Genomic DNA, 18,259 nt, shown 5'->3' with positions numbered 1-18,259 from the left:
GAATTCAGTAGTAGTAGTAAATTCGAGACCGGCCTTGGTACGATTGCAACGTTTGCAAACCTTGGACCCTAACATATCAACACAACACAAAACCATCAATCGCGTGAGTTGACTAAGGGGCATGTCGAACGAGGTAATTCCTGTTCCCTTCTGGGCTGGCTGAAGAGATCCGCTAAGACAGCCACGGCGAACTTTACAAGCCACACGCACAGCCGATGCCATGGCGATCTTGGGTCTCTTAAGCGTTACGGCGGCCCGTCCACCAGAAGACCTTGCCTGGATTGAGTACGGTAGAAGGTCAACTTGGCCTACTCGGCCTCAGAACGACCTTCGTGTATTCAGATACCAAAGTACGTACAGTCCCAGAGGCAGAAGGGCTAGGAGCCACTGGAGCTGAGCCTATTCAGGTCTCGCCACCAACATGCGAGCTCAAATCCAAATACCGTTCGCACTAGCTACCAAACCCCAACCGGAGAGTGTTCTGAGCCAGCCTAAGCTTGCGAAAGGTCGACTTTGCGGCCAGTCGCGGTGCTGACATAACCGCTACTAGCCAATCATGACCCTAGATCGCCGCTGTCAGACAAGGAATAGCGACGCTATCTATATACCCCTGAAACCGTGGTCTTGACAATCGAGCTTCGCTTAGGCGTGCGCTTTATTACTGAGTCAACAAGATCTCACAACTTGACACCCTTGTATCGACGTTCTGTGTTCTCCATCCCCATGTCATGTTCAAATCAACAAGATCACACCATCTCACTCACGCCCAATTCAATGAACTCCTGTTCATATCCGAAACGTGAAGCATCGATGCTTGAAGCTCATCAGCCTCCACCGGTCGTTCTTTGATGATAGTATTGCGTCGGTTGACCATTGATACTTGGAGGTAAGGAGTTCAAGGCGACCGGCCACGCCTGAAAGCGGCGCCCACATAAATTCAACCATGCTCCGACCTAATTTGCCAGTCATCCTTGCGGTTTCCTGTGTGGTGCTGGTGTTTTACTTTTTCTTGCCATTTGGCTCACAAGATACGACCCCGAGGCCTCCTCAATATCAGCCAATCAGTGATTCGCAGACAGCGCCAAAGACACAATGGATCTCACCCTCAAACCAGGAGTCGAGTGACACAGACGACATTGTTGAGCCGGCGCACAAAGCTACTCAGGATCACAGCACTGAGGAAACAAGCTATGAGTCGGCGCATGAGGCGCCAACGTCTCCCTTCACAGACGAAGAAGAACAGCCTATCCCGCGTCTGATCCGTGAAGCAGACCTTCGCTACAGCAGCATTCTCGCAAGCCAATCGCGAACCGTCGAAGAAGCCGCCAAAGCCTATCGCGCTCGACGAGGCAGACACCCACCACCCGGCTTCGATCTCTGGTTCAATTATGCCCAAGAAAACGACGCTATCGTTGCGGAGGAGTTCTGGGATCAAGTTTATCACGACCTTGAACCCTTTTGGGCCATCCCACCAGCCCACATACGCGCACAAGCCCGCGCTTTAGGAATGGCCGTCATGGTCAAAGATGGCCACACGGACATTCACACTGACTGGTTCTGGCATGTCATCTGGAAGCGCATGATAGACGAGGTAGCATTTATGCTCCCAGACATGGTGATTCCCATGAACAGCATGGACGAGCCACGGATGATGGTACCCTGGGCTAACATCACAGAGTACATCACCATCGCACACGAAAACAAAGCCATCACGGAGGCAAGCTCTACCCGCCGGAAGATTCAAGGATGGGGTGAGGAACCCGAAGTAGACGCACCTGAGATCCCAGCTGTGGAGTGGCATGTTGTGCCGCCTTACTCATTCGCCCGTGAGGCATGTTCGCCCTCATCACCAATCCGTGGCGATTACAAGCTCCATAACTCTGGTAGTGTCCCTCTTGTATCTGGCTCTTCCAAGAACTGGATGTCTTCTCACCGCTTCGTGGAGAACAGCACGCTCTGGTCTGATACATGTCAGGATCCTGCGATCGCAGCATACCACGGCGCTCTGATCTCCCCGTTGTCTGGTAGCACGTCTCAGATTTTACAGCCACTGTTCGGCGGTTCGAAATTCGCGGTCAACAACGATATACTGCTTCCAGCACCCATGTACTGGAACGGCGAAGAACGCTTCGAAATGGAAGACGATACGCCTTGGGCCTCGAAGCAGGACACTGTCATATGGCGAGGGACCGCGACAGGAGGTCGACACAATGCGATGAACTGGCCACATTTCCACCGCCATCGTTTCGTTGCGTTGGCAAATGGCACGAAGTTCGCCGAAGCAACAGAACACGACCGCATCTACACACCTGCGCACCGACAGGCTGCGATTGATCCCTTGCCGGTGGCCATTCAGAGTAATCTGGAGAAGTGGCTTAACAAGCGCAACAATATCGCCTTCACGGATCTCTTTTGTGATATACCAATGCCGGTGTGGGGTACTTGCTGGTACCTGGATGAGGAGTATATGGTTGCACCCGGACTGGCGCTGAGCACGCAATATTCGAACAAGTATCTGCCTGATATTGATGGAAATTCGTTCTCTGGCCGGTACAGATCATTCCTGCTGAGTCAGAGTTTACCGTTCAAAGCTACCTTGTATCGGGAATGGCATGATTCGAGACTGATCGCGTGGAAGCATTTCGTGCCCATGAACAACAGGTTCTCGGACTACTACAGTTTGCTTGCGTATTTTGTGGGGTGTGAGGCGGATGTTTGTGGTGAGGAAGGGGCGATAAAGGGCCATGATAGGGAGGCAGAGAATATCGCGACCGCTGGCAAAGAGTGGGCGGAAAAAGTTCTGCGCAAGGTTGATATGCAAATTTATGTTGCAAGACTATTATTGGAATATGGAAGGGTTACAGATGATCACAGGGAGATGGTTGGATATGTGGACGATATCTGAGTCGTTATGCCAGAGGCTCTGGCCAACACATCAACATGCTTGCGCAAGCAGGAACTTTGGTGCCGTGCTGGGGTCGACAAAGTACAGAAATCTGATAGAAGCGAGGCGTTAAGGCGTCTACACGACGCACAAAAGGTGCAGGTGTAGGTTAAGACGCATGGCTTGATTATTTCTTAGTACTCTTGGACAACAGCTCCATCTTTATAACTGACATGGCTTGATGAGGACTCACGTTCCGAGGGGGTTCAGTCAATGAATATTTGAATACTGTGAATAGTAGGGGGTTGAACGTGCAGGGCGATTTTTGACCAGTGAGTGCCTGATTTTGCAGGCATGTAGATCTCTTGTGGTCCAGATCGCGGAATACTGCATTGAAATCCCCACCGGAGCTTTTCTTCAAATCTGTCTACACCCCTAGCAGTCATCGTCGAGGATCTTCTGTACTACCGACATTCTCAGTCCACCATAAGAAATCACAAATCACCCGTCCTCGCCGACACACAGACATGTCATCTCTCATCAGCCGAATTGGCCTCCAGACCGCATTGGCAACCACAAACCTCGCCCCGTACCATACCATGTTCCACTTTCTTTTCGCTTATGTCTTCCTCTCATCACGAGGACTCAAGAATTACCTGAAGATCGACCATAACGTGAGCCCGCGAGACGACGTGGCCAACTATGGAGAGCGTGCCGTCGCCGAAGGCAAAATTACGCAGCGACAGCTCAACCTGGCTAAGCGCAACGAAGGCGCGCATGCCAACTCAATGGAGCACTTCCCTGTCTTTGCCACATCTGTGGTCTTCGCGACTGTTGCTGGAGTGAGTAATGCTCACATCAATGGTGCTTGCGCAGTATACACGGCTGCCAGAATTGTGTATGCCGTCTCTTATTTGGTTATTGAGAGGGTTGAACACTCCTATATCAGGAGTCTTGCCTGGTGGGCCAGCAACGTCGCCTGTCTGAACCTGTTGTGGACGGCTGGTGGAGCTCTGAACAGGACCATCTGAGGCACTGTGCACTTCAGCTATATAGATCATGGAAAATGTACCAGCTGTGTCATTTCCTTCGCTGATAAGCCCATGGCTCTAGCCTGATATTCTATTTTAGCAACAGACGAATTGGCTTGGCGAAGGCTTCACCGGTTGGCCGCGGATAGTCCCACGCGTTACATAGCGAGCAGCCTCATCATCCATCGACGTTACGAAACTTCAATTCAACGCTTGCCTTTTGTCGTCAAGAGCTATCTCACACTCAGGCTGCTAGCCCTGATCTACATCTCGGCTGTACCCACACAGCGCGACACACATGTCCATTCTTCCAACAAGACGGCAATAAAGCTATGGGCTCAGCCCGCACGCAGGAGGACATCCCTTCTTTATTCATCTGAAACAAAATTTCGCCTCCTCGGCGTGCGTTGTACGAATCTCTGCGAACAATACTTTCACTCCTCCTCGTGTTGAAATGTCACCAGCACGACGCGTGTCTGTGACGCGCTTCCTAACGCTTTGGCATCCTGTTCATCTCAGCTCTTCGGTGTTGGCTCCAAATAAGTTACAGGTTACTGCTACTTATTCAACTAGGTCTATCCATCATACGATCAACTACCACCACCGTGAACATGACATCTCCTATACTATCACCTCAAAGCGGCGTCCAGACGCTCGCATGGTTCCATGACTTGCCACGCGAAATCAGAGACATGACCTATCGAGAGCTGTTCACAGATACTACGGTCTTTGTTCCTGGGAGGCCTTGCCTAAGGACTGACCTTGATTTCGACCAAGAGCTCAATCTCTGGAGGTATCAAAAACTCAAGACTACCAAGGACAAGCTTTACTCTAATATCGCCTCTACACCAAGCACAGCGAATACCCAAAGACCACACCCTTTGACGAAAGTCTTCTTGGTCTCGAAGCTCTTTGCGTACGAGGCTCGCATGATCTTCTTCGAGGAATGCAAATTCGACCTTCAGGCGGTTCTGCGGCAGAAAGTTGTGCCCGATGCGGTTTTGGCGCCTGTGCGTCATATCGTCGTTCCAGTACCATACCTTACGAAGCTTCGACGCCTTTGCATTGCTCCAAAACGCCTGGAACTCAGTCAGTATGCAGTGTCCACCTCGCCCAGCACGGGCTGTGATAGTGATTGGACATTCTTCTTGCCAATGAGGCTTGCATTGCAGGAGAATCGGATTGATGAGTTGCGATTAGTGGTGTTGTTTCCACCTCCATTCAACATTCGACTGGTAAGAAAGGCTTAGAGTCTGTCTAGACAAGAACTGACTTTATGCAGGATCGTGTTGAAGTAGTGAAGAAGGCGAGGAGTTTCCGTCTGACGTTCGAGCCTCAGTACGACGACACCACCAGAAGAAGAAGTCAAGAGATCCTGGGGCTACAGAGGTTGGGTCATCGGGAAGGAGACTCATGGGTTGACAGGCTTGATGAAGACCTCGAGCATGTTTGGGAGGATGAGAACGTTGCTTTCACTGACGAAGAGATTGGCGATGTTGATTTGACCTAGCCTGTGACGATACTTCCGTCCGTGCGGGTAGGCGCCTGAGCCGGTCTTGAAGAAACGGGCAACGCCACATTGGTCAAGGGCTACTGAGATATGTTGTTGCAATTGGCAAATTGCAAGACATTCAGTCAAAGTGATACTCGTATGGCAGCGTTCAATGCTCATGCTGGTGTCGGTGCTATTCAGCCTAGCAGAAGCACAAGACAACTTCAAAGCAGCATCGTTCCTTAGACACCGAATATGCGTCTTTGTGCAGGGCTTTGCAAGTTAGAAGGGGTTTCGTCGCTCTCGCTGGTTCAATCATGCTTTGCTTCGGAGAGATGAAGGGCGATGCGCCATAAATGCGTGGTCCTTCGCAGAAGTTGATCGAAAGGAGTACAATGAATGATGAGCCGTGCCTCGATCGATGTGTCGACAAGCCAGTATTCCACCAAAACGAGTCACCTATAGGGATTAATGGCGGGATCGTGAGCATAGAATGCGACAGAAGATATGTTATCGCGGAAGTGTGAGAAGCATGTTATTCTAACCTTCCTTGCGTACTCACCGTCGCAGCACTTGATTTCATGTGCCTAGAGTCTAGCCATCGGGTCAACATGTTCGCACTAACCAGTCGTGGATCCAGAATGATTGCGTCTCGGGCGCGCCTTCCTCCTCGATATACCAATTATTGGACTTGCAGATCGTGCCTGCCGTGCAGCACCAGACCATCACAAGCAAAACGCTGAGTCGAAGGCCATAGAATATGTGCCGATAAAATGCTTTTTTGAATTATCATTGATACCCCAAGTGAAGATGGAGTGGCTTATTGACATACCTGCAGAGATTAGAGTTGCCATTTACAAATATTACCTTCCTTCAACTGTCAAGGTCCATGCCACGCAAGGCGCAGGACGCGGTCTATGTCGACAGCTTCAGTTCGCAGATCATCGCACTCACCTCGGTCTACTCAGAACTTGCAAGCAAATAGGACGCGAAGCCTCGGAAGTCTTCTATCAGCGATGTGAGTGCCATATCGCGGATTGTCATTGCTGGACAAAAGGCAAGGTGCCTGCTTCAGCGCGACAGGATATCCGAAATATTGTCAGCCCTCAGAGTGCGCTCGGCCAGGCTATGTTCCGCCTTCGCAAGACCCTCGACGTGTCCGATCTGCCGAAGCGTCGTCTCGAGGCGTATCAGCGCAAGAGGCTCACATATCTGACAACCTTCGGCCAGTCTTGCTTGAATGGATCCGGTAGGTCGACCGCCTATCAGGTGGTATAAACTGATGAGGCGTGATAGGCGGTTTTGGTGAGCTGCTCACCCTCGCGGATAAATCGGTTTCAGAGCTGAAATGTTGGATTCAAACCAAGGTCAGCTTCATTGCCCCATCACACAAGGTGTTCATACTAAGTCTTGCATCAGGGAAATGTATACTATGCACAAATTGACAGCGACCATAATATGACCATCTTCAACACAATGGATCTGGACCTCGAGAACCTTCGTAAGACACTGCTGCTGCAGTACGACCTTCTCCGGAGCGTCGTTGTGGTCACGCCGGGCCTGGAATGTACAATACATATCCATAACGAAACAGCACTCGAAGACGACTGCGTGAGCATTCAAGCTTCTAGTAGCTATTCCATCTCGTCTGCTTGATCATGATCGGTGCGTCATGGGGATAGGCAATGTCTCGACGTCAACAATTGATCGATGTTCCGACCAAATAATACTTCGCAAAAGCCCGACGTGCCAGATCGCTCTGGAAAAGTACTGCGCACTTCAAGCCTTGAACATTCGACTGTCATTTGAATATCTGGTGAGCCAGGTTGAGCAATTGTCAAGAAACAGATGAGCACAATCGATACATAGGATCACCTCGATGAACACAGTCCTTGACTCGTCTGCTTGCTCGGGCTCGGCTGTCCCAATCTGGCAGACCGGCATGTGCAATCTCCGTGAGCAATACGCTAACGTAAATTTTGTGGTAAGGTTCTGCCCATATTTACATCTTCCTTTTTTGCACGACCAGTCATGGTTTCTGTGCCATGGCCCCGCGACATCCAATAGCCGCTTCGCAACATGGTGCACCGCGTGCACTCCCAGAATTTCGCATCCTGATTGACCCCAGTTGTCCACGCCGTTGCTAGCAGATAGGGACGAGAGTCTTAGCTCGGCGCTCACATATCGACCTTTGTTGCTCCTGTGAGCACAGAGACATTGCCTGCGACAATAAGCGTATCTGAGAACTTGCGTGCCTAAATGCCATTATCCCTCCCATCCGTCCTAGGGGTTAGACTCAAGTCGATGACTGGTATTGTTCGCCCGACAATCTGGCCTCCTAACCCGTCGTCGACGGTAACAAGTTGGATGCAAAGGTGTGTGATTCGCGCTTATTTACGCCTGGCGGATGCTTGAATGGGCTTGCGTGCCTAACCAGTCAGTGCTCATGTCAGTGCAACCATGAATGTCGATGGTGATGGTGGTATTTGGTGTTTTCTCGTCACGTCGAAAACAAGTCGTGGCGGGGTTGAATGTCTCGAATTCAGTATCGCTTTTTCTGCGCTCAGGTTGATACTGCGATTGCCTCCGCGCTAAGGCTTTCCTTTCGTTAAAACCTAGTGTCGACTTTGTTTATTCTGGAAGTAAGGACTGTCACCTTTCCTTTCCGTCAGCTTAGATTGCTGTCCAACGATCCTGGTAACTCCCACTGATACCCAACCGACCTAGAGAGAAAGAGTCCCAGTTGTCCCCATCCAATGTAATGTGCTCATCACCAACGTAGAAGTTCTCGATGACAAGACCCAGGTTGTCAGGAGAGTTCTCGCCCAACGCGATCTGCTCGTTGTCTCTGACACCATCTGTGAATACAGTAAAAGTACTGGTGTCCACTAATGTTGTATGCGGAGCGAGTTCTTCAATCCAGATGTCCTCGAATTTCATTGTGTCGATGTTCTGGAGAGGGTTGATACCCAATAAGGCTGGCGAAATTCCTTCTGCCCGCCAATTCGAGATGGTGAAGTCGGACAGATGCTTAGAAACGTCAGCACCCACAGTTGAATCTTCAACTCGGTAGTTAGTTGCCGACGCGACGAGAGCTCGTGGGTAAGCCGCTGATTGCGAGATATACCGAGTATGAATGACGTCGACTGAATCGACAGTCACGTTACTCAGATTTCGCGCATACCATCCGAATTGCACGATGGGAGCGTTGCTTGTTTTCCATACGGTCATGCGCTCCGCCTGTACATTGCTGTAATACGTCTTGATGCAATCGTCGCCGACGTGGTAGAAGACATCCCTCACGTGGCTATCCGGATACATCTGGAGACCGTCAGTCTGACCAAAGAAGGCACCGACTTGCTTGTAATCGGAAGCCTGCACAGAGAACGAATGCAAGTCTCCAACAAGACCCATGGAGTTGAATGGAGGGGCATTCATGGTCACACCGTGTACTGTCCATTGTGTCCCGTTGGCCGAATATCCATGCCACATTTTGAGTGAAGTGGTATCAGACTTGTTGTTCATGTAGCCGTTTACCGTGTTTGCCTGGTAGACATATTGCTCACCCGATAACACACCGAAACCTGTCGCTCTGAGATCTAGGCTTGGGCTGTGGTACTCGATTGCACCCTTCACATAAGCGCCTGGAGCTAGATAGACCCAAGTGACAGATTCGGACAGAACAGCGTGTGCAGAGCCTGTGAACCAGTATACCCCCGGACCGAAGTAGACGACGGACTGAGAGACCTGGTCGAGACCAGTGACAAGACCAGGGTCCACATGATATGTATCCGCTGCCTCATCCGGCACGTACTCGCTGGCTGGGAAAGGACTTGCGAATATTAGTAGCGCATTGAGAGGCTCTCTTCCGACCACTGGCATACTGTCGTTGTAGGATGAGACGTAATGAAGGCCATCAGGGTTCCTGTTTTGCACATAGTGTGACTCGAGTCCTGGTCCAGCATTGCGGTATTCCCAGAGGTTGTCCTGGAACTCGACCGAGAATCGTTGGCCATGTTCGCTATATGGCACTGTGAGAAGCAGAGCGTGGTGCTTGTGGTCACGCTGGACCTCTAGGGTCGTCGGCCGGATGATGACATTATTAGGTGCCACAGAGCCTCCATCGGTTCGACTGATCCTCACCACTACGTCTGAATCGTACAAGAATTGCGTCCAAGCCATATCAACGCCGATGTCTGGTTCGATAGTGATCTGGTCGTCGGGATCGCAGCCTGAAGATCGAGTACAGACAGAAGAGAGATTGCCAGGGATCTGTATGTTGCCATTACCATTACGGGGTATCGTCTCGTATACGAATGAATCGTAGAAGTCGTCAGAGGAATTGGCCAAGGCGACCTGAATGTTGTACAGATGTGACTGCCGCACATTGCCGTCGGCCACTGGGGCATTGGTGTTAATCTCTCCTGTGGTGTGCCACCAAGTTTGAAGGTTCGCAGAGGCAATGGTCCGATTGTTGCCCGTTTCGTGATCGGAGTGATGGTCCCGGCCGCTGTAAATCATGGGAAGACTGATAACAAGGGCCACGATGACTGCCAGCAGGATAGCCAACAAGCCATATGTTCGTTTCGAGAGGTTTGGAAGCATACTAGGCACACACAGAACGCAAGATTCTAAGGGAGAATATCCCTCGTACTGGAATAAAGGGTGACTGCTTGCTTACCATAAGCCCACGAATTATTGAAGGACTACGCGGTGTTCAAAGAACAACATCGGGTCGTCCACAAGAGCGTCTAGAGCGACCGGGGTCTAAGAACCCTGCTGTGGCGGATACGCGATCAGCTAGGCGCAAGCAAACACATTGCGGCTCGCACGTGTCTGCAACATCCACTGTATGCTGACATTTTGTGCACTCGAGGCGAATCTTTCATCCAGCCCTCATGCTTGTAGCTGCCATGGAAAATTTGCCAAGTGACGTGCGAGACCTGCTCCGGCCGAGTCGGAAACTTGAAGTTGGCATCTTGTTGGTCGTTGTGGACCTGCTCGTCACTCACCAAATCTTCCACCCCCTAGCAAAACCTACAACAGTATGTTGAATGCGTGAAGGGCGCAGCAACTTGGATCAAGCCAAGCTAGCAGGGTTATTCAACGTTCAGGGGCGATACAAAGATAGAACAGTTACGAGTAGAACGTTTCATAAAGATCAAATTTGCCAATCGTCCATCATTCCCTTATCAGTTTGGTGACGCAGATCTACACTCTAATTTGTAGTGCCGGAACAGGCCGTTAGCGCATGCACGTGCACGTGATACCGGAAACCCAACGTTCACGCCTAAGTTGCCTAACAAAATAATGGTTAGAAGCGCTCATCTTGAGCTTCCGGAACGTGACGTGCAGTACACCTCTCGGAGCGGATGCCAGCGTCTATAGTCATATAGTATCGATAGCACCTCGCCATCATCTATATCTTGATGTTCAAGGTTAGTTTCAGTATACTTCGATCTATCGCTCGTTAGTCAAACATCATCGTGTCGAGAAAGAGATAATCCGCTGGGACGACAGCGAGATCTAGCAAAGGCGAAGTCTGGGCACCACATTGTCAGATGCACGACGACTGCCACAAGAGTTCTTGAACATGATCATCGATTTCTCTCTGGCCATCCCGAATCAGCCTCAAAACAACCGTGGAGGCTAGAACAGATCTCGAGAATGCGTTCTTCCGTGTGAAACGGGCAAGCGACCTTGTGTCGGGCGATGAGGACTACCAGCGAGAATGTCAGGCTAAGGTCCAGGCGCTGCAGGCACAAGTTTCGCACATCTGGAGCATTTTCGCTCTAGTACCCACTCTTTTACGGACGCTGATGGTCAAGCCAGGGTCTGGACGGGCGACGAGAGCAGAATTGGAGCCTCAACTAGGCAATTAGGCAACTGGGGTTTGAAGAGTTTCCCGCACCTACACAGAGCACAGGCACTAGCGCTCAAGGCTAGAAGGAGTCCTGACTGCAAGGTTGTCGAATAGTAAAGTAGTACGCTAAGTGGTGTTGTTGTTGAATGCTCAGGGTGATCAGGTAGTACTAATTAGATATCATTCATCGTCATCACCGGATACCTTCATGTCAATACTGCCTTCACCTTGTTTGCCACCTGATCTGGTTCTCTTTGGCTTCAACCGAGCAGCAGTCGCGGGTGAGGCATTTGGATCATCGCCAGGCGCCGGAATTTGAGGCTGCGGTTGACTTTGTGGCTGCGGTTGACTTTGTGGCTGCGGTTGACTTTGTGGCTGCGGTTGACTTTGTGGCTGCGTGGACTGCACCAAAGCAGGCATGGGAGCCGTAGGAGTGCTGCTTGTATCGCTTGCAGAGCTCGAGACCGATGCTTGCGAAGCCGTCTTGTTATCATCCGACGCACTATCAGTCGCTGGCTTCTTGCCGTCACTCTTGCTCTCATCCTTTTTGTCCTCCTTTGGCTTGTCGTCCGACTTCAGGTCTGCTTTAGTAGCAGGTGCTGCGTCTTCAGGATCTTGCACCAGCGGCACAGCAGGACCCGGATTCTCTCCTGACGGCTGTGGTGCAGCAGTTGCAGTAATGGCTGGCAATGCGATGTTCTGAGCCCCAACAGGGAGACCAGCGGCACCCCGACCAGGTCGTAAACCACTGCCAGCATTACCATCCGAACCACCAGCGCCAGCCATGTACATATCTGGATTGTTCATGCCGTTCAATCGGATGGCTCGCTCATAGAGTCGTGTCAATCGAGCCACCTCGGACCGCACCGTAACCTCATCGGTATCGATCTCGTCATACCCATGTATTCCATCACTGATGCCGCGCCACATGACTTCGGAGTTTTCGATCTCGTCCACGATTCGTTCCAGATCGTCACGATACATTCGAGCTCTCATGGGTTGGCCACGGGACTTCAGGTATGCGACTAATCCTGCGATTATTGTGTTCAAAACGCCAAATACTGTGATGAGGATGTGAGAGGAAGCTGATGCACCCAGTGCTGTCAGAGCTGCGCCAAGGACTACCTGAGTGAGAAGCAATGTATTATTCAGCGCTGCACTGAAGTTGTAAGCAATACGCTGCGAGGAGAGCTGCGAGACCGTGCGGCCGTAGAGTGACTTCTTCGGGGCCTGATATTTCTTCTCCTTAGGAAGATTCGATGGTGGACAGCCAACAAGCGCACAGAATTGGGCGTGGACATTCTTGCCAGAGACATCTTTGTGCTTCAGAAGCTCGTTGTGGTCGTCATCTCGATAATATGGTAGATGTTCTTCAGAGTAGGATGTCCGAACTGTGTCCTGCCGTAATAATGGTGTTGCTTCTGTGATTGACATTGATCCATCAGGCATGCTCGCTATGGGAGCGAAAGATGGTGGTTTCGAGGGTGCTGGTCCATGAATTGAATAGCTCGGACTTTTGTTTCATGCCTCTGGTACTTTGATGTGAAAGGTAATAGGATAACGTATCTGCGAGGGGCGTTGGTGAGCCAGCTTGATTGTGTTGCGGCCTTGAGAGTCCCTCTTCTAGGTCCAGAAATGTTGCATGGCCAGGCCCATTCGAAGTTGGTGATGTCCCAAATGTGCCAGATGTTGATGTTGACAGCCGAGCAGGCGCATGCTCTTCGAGTCTTCGCTCGAAATGGAAAGAAGAAGCCATCTTGGTCGAAGCTTCTACGACCTCGCCGCGAACTGTTGTGGCAGTCACGACCGTCCTCTCATGCTAAGTCATATCAAGATTGGTACAATCGACTTGTGGCGCGCTAGCCAAGTTAGCTCGGCAATCTGGATATATGTCGCCCGTGGTAGATCTTGACACAGCAGGAGCGAACGCAGTAGGTATACGATCGATCCAATCGTTGGAGACGTTGCCTGTATAGTTCCGCCGGGCGCGAAACTTGCAGGACAACAATATTCAGAAGCGAGACCAACACTGGCACTTCTAGTAGGGTAATCTTGTGGGAGAAACATTCCATATGGTGTGGCCGTTATTAGCATTACTATGTCGTCCATTTCATGTGCTGTGTACTGTATGTACAGTACTGCAGGAAGAGATCTGCGCACTTATGCTCGTCTGTACCGGCAGGCTCGCTTTCCAAGTGACAAAGTGATGAAAACATCCCAAACTCCTTACCCATGATATGCTGTTTGCTCATTCGTATCGTGTTCGTTATATTCATCATCTTTACCGGATCGTTGGCTCTGTCTTGCCTTTGCTCGCTGGTCTCTGGACGGGCTCGAGCTCACTGCCTGTGCCGCTTTGACCTCTCCTGCGGCCTGGGAGAAGTGAGAAATGGTGCTTGCCATCGCCGGTTGTGTTATTCTCCTCAGCGCTTTCGCCGAACCTCGACAGGAAGCTCTTCTTCTTTGGCTTGTGTGGGGCCTCGTCTTGCAATTTTACATCCTCGAACCCCTCCTCAGCCTCGTCCTCAAGTGGTGGTGGTTGGGCGAACGTATCGCCACTGAGCGAAGATCGGGGTGGGAGGCCTGATCGTCTCGAATCTAGAGATGTCCGAGAAGTGAAGCTATCGGCATGTATGATGGGAGATCGCCCAGAGATGTCCTGCATATTCAAATGAGCGGCCACACATACATCGTTCGCGAAGCAGACTCACAAAGGACCGACGGTACGAATCAAATGACTCCCGCGATATCGAGAACGGTTCGTTGTCGCTAAAAACGCTCCTGTGATTCGAGGAAGCCGTGGTTGTGGGTGATTTATGCCAGAACGACTTCTTCTCTGTAGGCGAGGGCTAGAATGATATTTAGCACTGCTGTGAGCGTTGCAACCAAGGCCTACTCACTGGCATGTACTCTCCGTTGCCTGAGACAGCTGTATCAGTTGTCAGCACTTTCGCTTACACTTTGCACCAGTATTTCAGGCCGTACAGCTGAGCTTGAACTCGTTGGGCTCTTGCCGACGTTCTTTCACGCCAAGTGCCAATGATGGCCTGTATGGGCTTTCCGCTACCGGCTTCGCGTTCTCATCGGTCGTGACCTCGGCAGTGCTATTGGCTGGCTTCTTAGAAGTGAAGGGTATTCTGAAGGGCGCCATTGTGCATAGATGTGGCAGAAGCCTATGCTTATTCTAGCCGCGAAAGTGTTCCACAGCACGATATTGAGAGTACAATGCGACAACTGAATATGCAGATGCGTATCAAAAGTCAAGTCAGCAAGAACGCGAGTGCGGTTCACGTTGAATGCATCTTGTAAGTGCACTTGAGGTTCGCCGAATGACGACTAATTGCGTGCGACCGTCGGGAGTCCGGCTTAAGTCCCTGGCAAGCACAACAGACATTGGTGGTACCTGGGGTAGTGCATCCTCGGCGCCGATCTAGAAGTTCTTAGTGCCATCACCATGTGAATAGAACAAGCTTATTGACACCAGGTGTCGAAACAACTGACGGGTTACTAAGCACTAATCGGGCATAGTCCAGTCTGCCCTAAGCCGCCTGGAAGGTTGGGCGGCAAAGCACAACTGAGGTTGTATCTTAGGGCAAGATAGGCGCCCGGACCGCCTAAGTCTTAGCAGCTCGGGCTTGCTCGTCGGGCATCTTGACGCCTTACCCGATTCGTGCTTAGTAACCCGTCAATAACTTCGACACCTGGTGTTGATGTGTAGGAAATGAATCGTACCAATCAGAAGAGTGAAGACTAATCCCGTCACTGCCCGAGCTTTTGATCATCTAATCACATAACGACACTATTGATTCTATCTTTGTGATGGCAGTAGGGCTCGTGAGAATAGTATGTGGACTTCATTGCAGCTTACACCCTACTGAGTCTCTACTGTAGCTCGCTCCTGAACATTACCCCCCTGTCCGACACATTCGTCACGGTCAGCTGATCAGCATTTTCCGTCCATGATGCTACTGGCTTCATGAGATTCTCTTTCCTCGCACAAACTGCCACTCCTTCTTATTCTCCTCTGCACGACGTCCTCCAAATCGCCTAAGTTTCGTTGGTAGTCAAGAGGTTGGGCAATGGTGCAGTTCGAGCTATAACAGAGCTTGCGACTGCTTTACCTTCACCCTGTCTCGCACTCCAAGGCGGTAAGTCAAAGACTTTCAAACCGGCTGCGGCATGCGACGCGATGAAGGAAGCCGAACATGCAAACGAGGATCTCGCTTCCGGGAACTTGCAGGACTTTGGAGGTACTTATTGCGTGGTTGGCCAGGCTTCCTCTGCTTGTCGTGCGTACTCCTTTTTGGCTTTCGAATCACGCACGGTTTGCTGCAGGTACCAAGTCCGTTGCCGGCATCGAGCCTGCTTCTTGTGTCACGAACACCATTTCCTGTCATGCGGGTATGTCGCGCAGGTGTCTCTCGCTTGCGTGCACGAAGCAGATGTCTCACCACTCGTCGGACATCCAGCAGAGCTTAACCGGACTGTACTCGTGCCCGTGTCACTTACAGAAATTTGCTAGTATTGCATTGTCCCAATGGGTTTTGGCGGGTGTCGGTAGATGCGGAGGGAAGTCTCAAACGTGGTTTGCTTTCGTGGATTTCTATGCCTACCGAAACAGCGTTGGCGGTCGGGTGGTTGCAGGCATGGTGCCCTCCAGCGTGACTGCTGGGGCGACTTGAAGATTGACAACAAACAGATGTGCAAAACTTGTCACTCGACTATGTGCTTGATCACAGTGCAATGTTATGGTCAGGGCTTGATGCATAATGCAATAATTCATTTCATTATTCTTTTCTGCTACTAGTCACTGGCCTTGGAGGTCTCTCTTGCCTGGAGGGCAGTCACGTCGTTGAGTGAAGCAAATGAGGCAGGAACGGAAAGTGCGCTGAACATCGATATTTCCCAACAAGCACATCAACTGCACTTTCTACAATTCGAAAAAGCGGTCGAATACATGCCACATGGTACGCTCTATGCAACATCTATTCTTCTCCCGAAAAGCCCACTTCATAGCATATTGCCATTAATCGAGCTATGGGCGCGATCACTCACTGCCGTCCTTCACTACGATCATAGCATTTCCATTACTGCCCAGAGTGACCAGCACTATGTTCTTCGACAGCTGGCCAGTCTGGGCAAAGTTGAGCTTTGTGAGTCCGGAACACATTTCTCTTACCTTAGGCTAACCAGCTCATCAGGTTCTCGGTGGTTCTTTTGTACGTTCGACATGACGACGGTTCTTGTCCCCACTGACATATCAACCAGGTCGTAATCCTCGCAGTGGCAGGCTTAGCCAAACTCCATAAACACCTCAAGATCAAGAACCTCACAAAGGCAGGGGATGCAGACGTTGAAAGAGCAGAGATCCGGCAGCGGATAAGATCAAGCGATGAGATTCCGTTCGGTGCTAAAGCGATGCTCGAGGACCCCGACATAGAAGGCGTCTGGAACTCTCGAGCTTCTACACCTCTACAGTCGCCTGTCCTCGCGCCACGAAGCTCTAGCCACTCCCGATTGTCCTTGAACCCATTCTCACGTTCTCGGCGGAACTCATCCGTGTCTTCCTTGTCCCAACTGGACCTTCCTCAGAGATCTCCCAGCAATGCATCAGCCGAAACAGTTTCACCGTCTCCGAAAGAGCCAACAGGCGCCTCCAGCAGCACAGTGCCAATGCTAAGCAGAAACTCCCAAGATACCCCATGGCAATACCAGGTCCATATGCCATATGCGCAGGATCAACTTATGCCACGCCGGCGTTCTGTTACTATCAGAGCAACATCGAGAGGAGGTGCAACTGCAGGAGAAACAGCACAGAGTGAGCAAAAATAGCTATCCTCGCTGACAATGCAGTGCTAACGTTGTCTAGGTGACGCCGGCCAGGTGCGTCAAGAAACCCAGCAGAAGCAACGATCTCGAGTATCGACCGACCCCCTCCCCGAAACGCCGACCCACGAACGACGTGGACGAACACTGGTTGTAGGTGGCCCAGCAGCGGAATCTATAATGCTTGAGAGAACACCCACTATAAGAAAAGCGCTGGACCGTATGGAGGCACATCGTAGGTTCCATGCCGCTGAGAGTGGTCAACTACAACCACGGCTGAGGTTCACCGAAGAGAAATCGTTTGGACACAAACATAGCGCTTCGGACAGCTTCTTTGTGGACACTGAGACTACACGAGCTGTTTCGTGGCCTATTACGCCTGGCGAGGTCCTCGTCAACTTCAATGCACCACAGAAGGTTCAGACCATGACTAGTCCTCATGTTGTGCCTTTTAGAGCGTTCGTGGAGATGCACCCTCCGCCGAAATCTTCTCCCAAGGCTCCACCTTCGGCTTGGACAGACAGGACACAGGGTATGCTTGATGAAAAGCTCGAAGCACAAGCACCAAAGAAGAGAATTACCATCAGGAACAATCACGCAGGCAAGAATGCAAGAGAGTTATACACGCTCACCAACAATGAAGAGGACAAGGATGAAGACGAGAACTTTTCATTGCTTGGCACACAATTACGACGAATCAATAAAGGATTCGAGATCCTGCCAGCCGGCTCACTGGACGAGCCAAGTCCGGTGAAAGACTTCGGCTATTCGAAGGAGCCCCTCAGGGAGAAGTCGAATGACTCAAAACCACGAAAACTGCAGAAACGGAGCAGATCAAGGTCAATGGAACACCGCACTTCGCTCGACACCGTGCGGCACGTCAAGTTCGAAGACATTGCGGTTTCATGAACCTAATATAATCAGCTGGTACTGGTTAGCGACATCACCTAATGCACAGACATCAAGGATTTGGACAAGAGGGACGATAGAGAGGCAGGAATATGCTTCGGATGGAACCTGGACCGAGCGTGCAAGCGATTTGATGGGGGTGTACATCATCCTAGCGAAACAGCGTGAGGAGAAGGAGGATTATTGGGTATTATTATCTTTACTCGTAGCTCGACTACCGAGTAGCCATTCTTAACCAATCTTCGATTGCATCC

At 50.9% G+C, this 18,259-nt stretch overlaps 7 protein-coding genes across 7 annotated transcripts; 4 read left to right on the top strand and 3 right to left on the bottom strand.

Moving 5' to 3' along the window:
• Positions 1-943: 943 nt before the first annotated feature.
• PMZ80_000551 (uncharacterized protein) lies at positions 944-2,905 on the top strand (the record flags this gene model as incomplete). Its single annotated transcript, XM_064869001.1, has 1 exon — positions 944-2,905. The coding sequence occupies one exon, from the start codon at positions 944-946 to the stop codon at positions 2,903-2,905; it is 1,962 nt and encodes a 653-aa protein (XP_064734498.1).
• A 506-nt stretch (positions 2,906-3,411) lies between these two features.
• PMZ80_000550 (uncharacterized protein) lies at positions 3,412-3,915 on the top strand (the record flags this gene model as incomplete). Its single annotated transcript, XM_064869000.1, has 1 exon — positions 3,412-3,915. One exon carries the CDS (start codon positions 3,412-3,414, stop codon positions 3,913-3,915), a length of 504 nt encoding a protein of 167 aa, XP_064734497.1.
• A 611-nt stretch (positions 3,916-4,526) lies between these two features.
• On the top strand, positions 4,527-5,425 carry PMZ80_000549 (uncharacterized protein; the record flags this gene model as incomplete). Its single annotated transcript, XM_064868999.1, has 2 exons — positions 4,527-5,150; positions 5,198-5,425. 2 exons carry the CDS (start codon positions 4,527-4,529, stop codon positions 5,423-5,425), a joined length of 852 nt encoding a protein of 283 aa, XP_064734496.1.
• Positions 5,426-8,080: 2,655 nt separating this feature from the next.
• On the bottom strand, positions 8,081-10,012 carry PMZ80_000548 (uncharacterized protein; the record flags this gene model as incomplete). Its single annotated transcript, XM_064868998.1, has 1 exon — positions 8,081-10,012. The coding sequence occupies one exon, from the start codon at positions 10,010-10,012 to the stop codon at positions 8,081-8,083; it is 1,932 nt and encodes a 643-aa protein (XP_064734495.1).
• Positions 10,013-11,450: 1,438 nt separating this feature from the next.
• Positions 11,451-12,719, bottom strand: PMZ80_000547 (uncharacterized protein; the record flags this gene model as incomplete). The annotated part of the gene is made up of 1 exon (XM_064868997.1): positions 11,451-12,719. One exon carries the CDS (start codon positions 12,717-12,719, stop codon positions 11,451-11,453), a length of 1,269 nt encoding a protein of 422 aa, XP_064734494.1.
• Positions 12,720-13,551: 832 nt separating this feature from the next.
• PMZ80_000546 (uncharacterized protein) lies at positions 13,552-14,421 on the bottom strand (the record flags this gene model as incomplete). The annotated part of the gene is made up of 4 exons (XM_064868996.1): positions 13,552-13,929; positions 13,982-14,119; positions 14,171-14,199; positions 14,256-14,421. 4 exons carry the CDS (start codon positions 14,419-14,421, stop codon positions 13,552-13,554), a joined length of 711 nt encoding a protein of 236 aa, XP_064734493.1.
• Positions 14,422-16,381: 1,960 nt separating this feature from the next.
• On the top strand, positions 16,382-18,005 carry PMZ80_000545 (uncharacterized protein; the record flags this gene model as incomplete). The annotated part of the gene is made up of 4 exons (XM_064868995.1): positions 16,382-16,423; positions 16,472-16,489; positions 16,539-17,088; positions 17,140-18,005. The coding sequence occupies 4 exons, from the start codon at positions 16,382-16,384 to the stop codon at positions 18,003-18,005; spliced, it is 1,476 nt and encodes a 491-aa protein (XP_064734492.1).
• Positions 18,006-18,259: the final 254 nt, after the last annotated feature.

The sequence above is a fragment of the Knufia obscura genome (genome assembly GCF_036327395.1).
Source record: "Knufia obscura strain CCFEE 5817 isolate CBS 148926 chromosome Unknown scaffold_1, whole genome shotgun sequence".
Taxonomy (NCBI): domain Eukaryota; kingdom Fungi; phylum Ascomycota; class Eurotiomycetes; order Chaetothyriales; family Trichomeriaceae; genus Knufia; species Knufia obscura.
The sequence above is the reverse complement of the archived record's forward strand: the minus strand, read 5'-3'. Positions and strand labels throughout refer to the sequence as shown.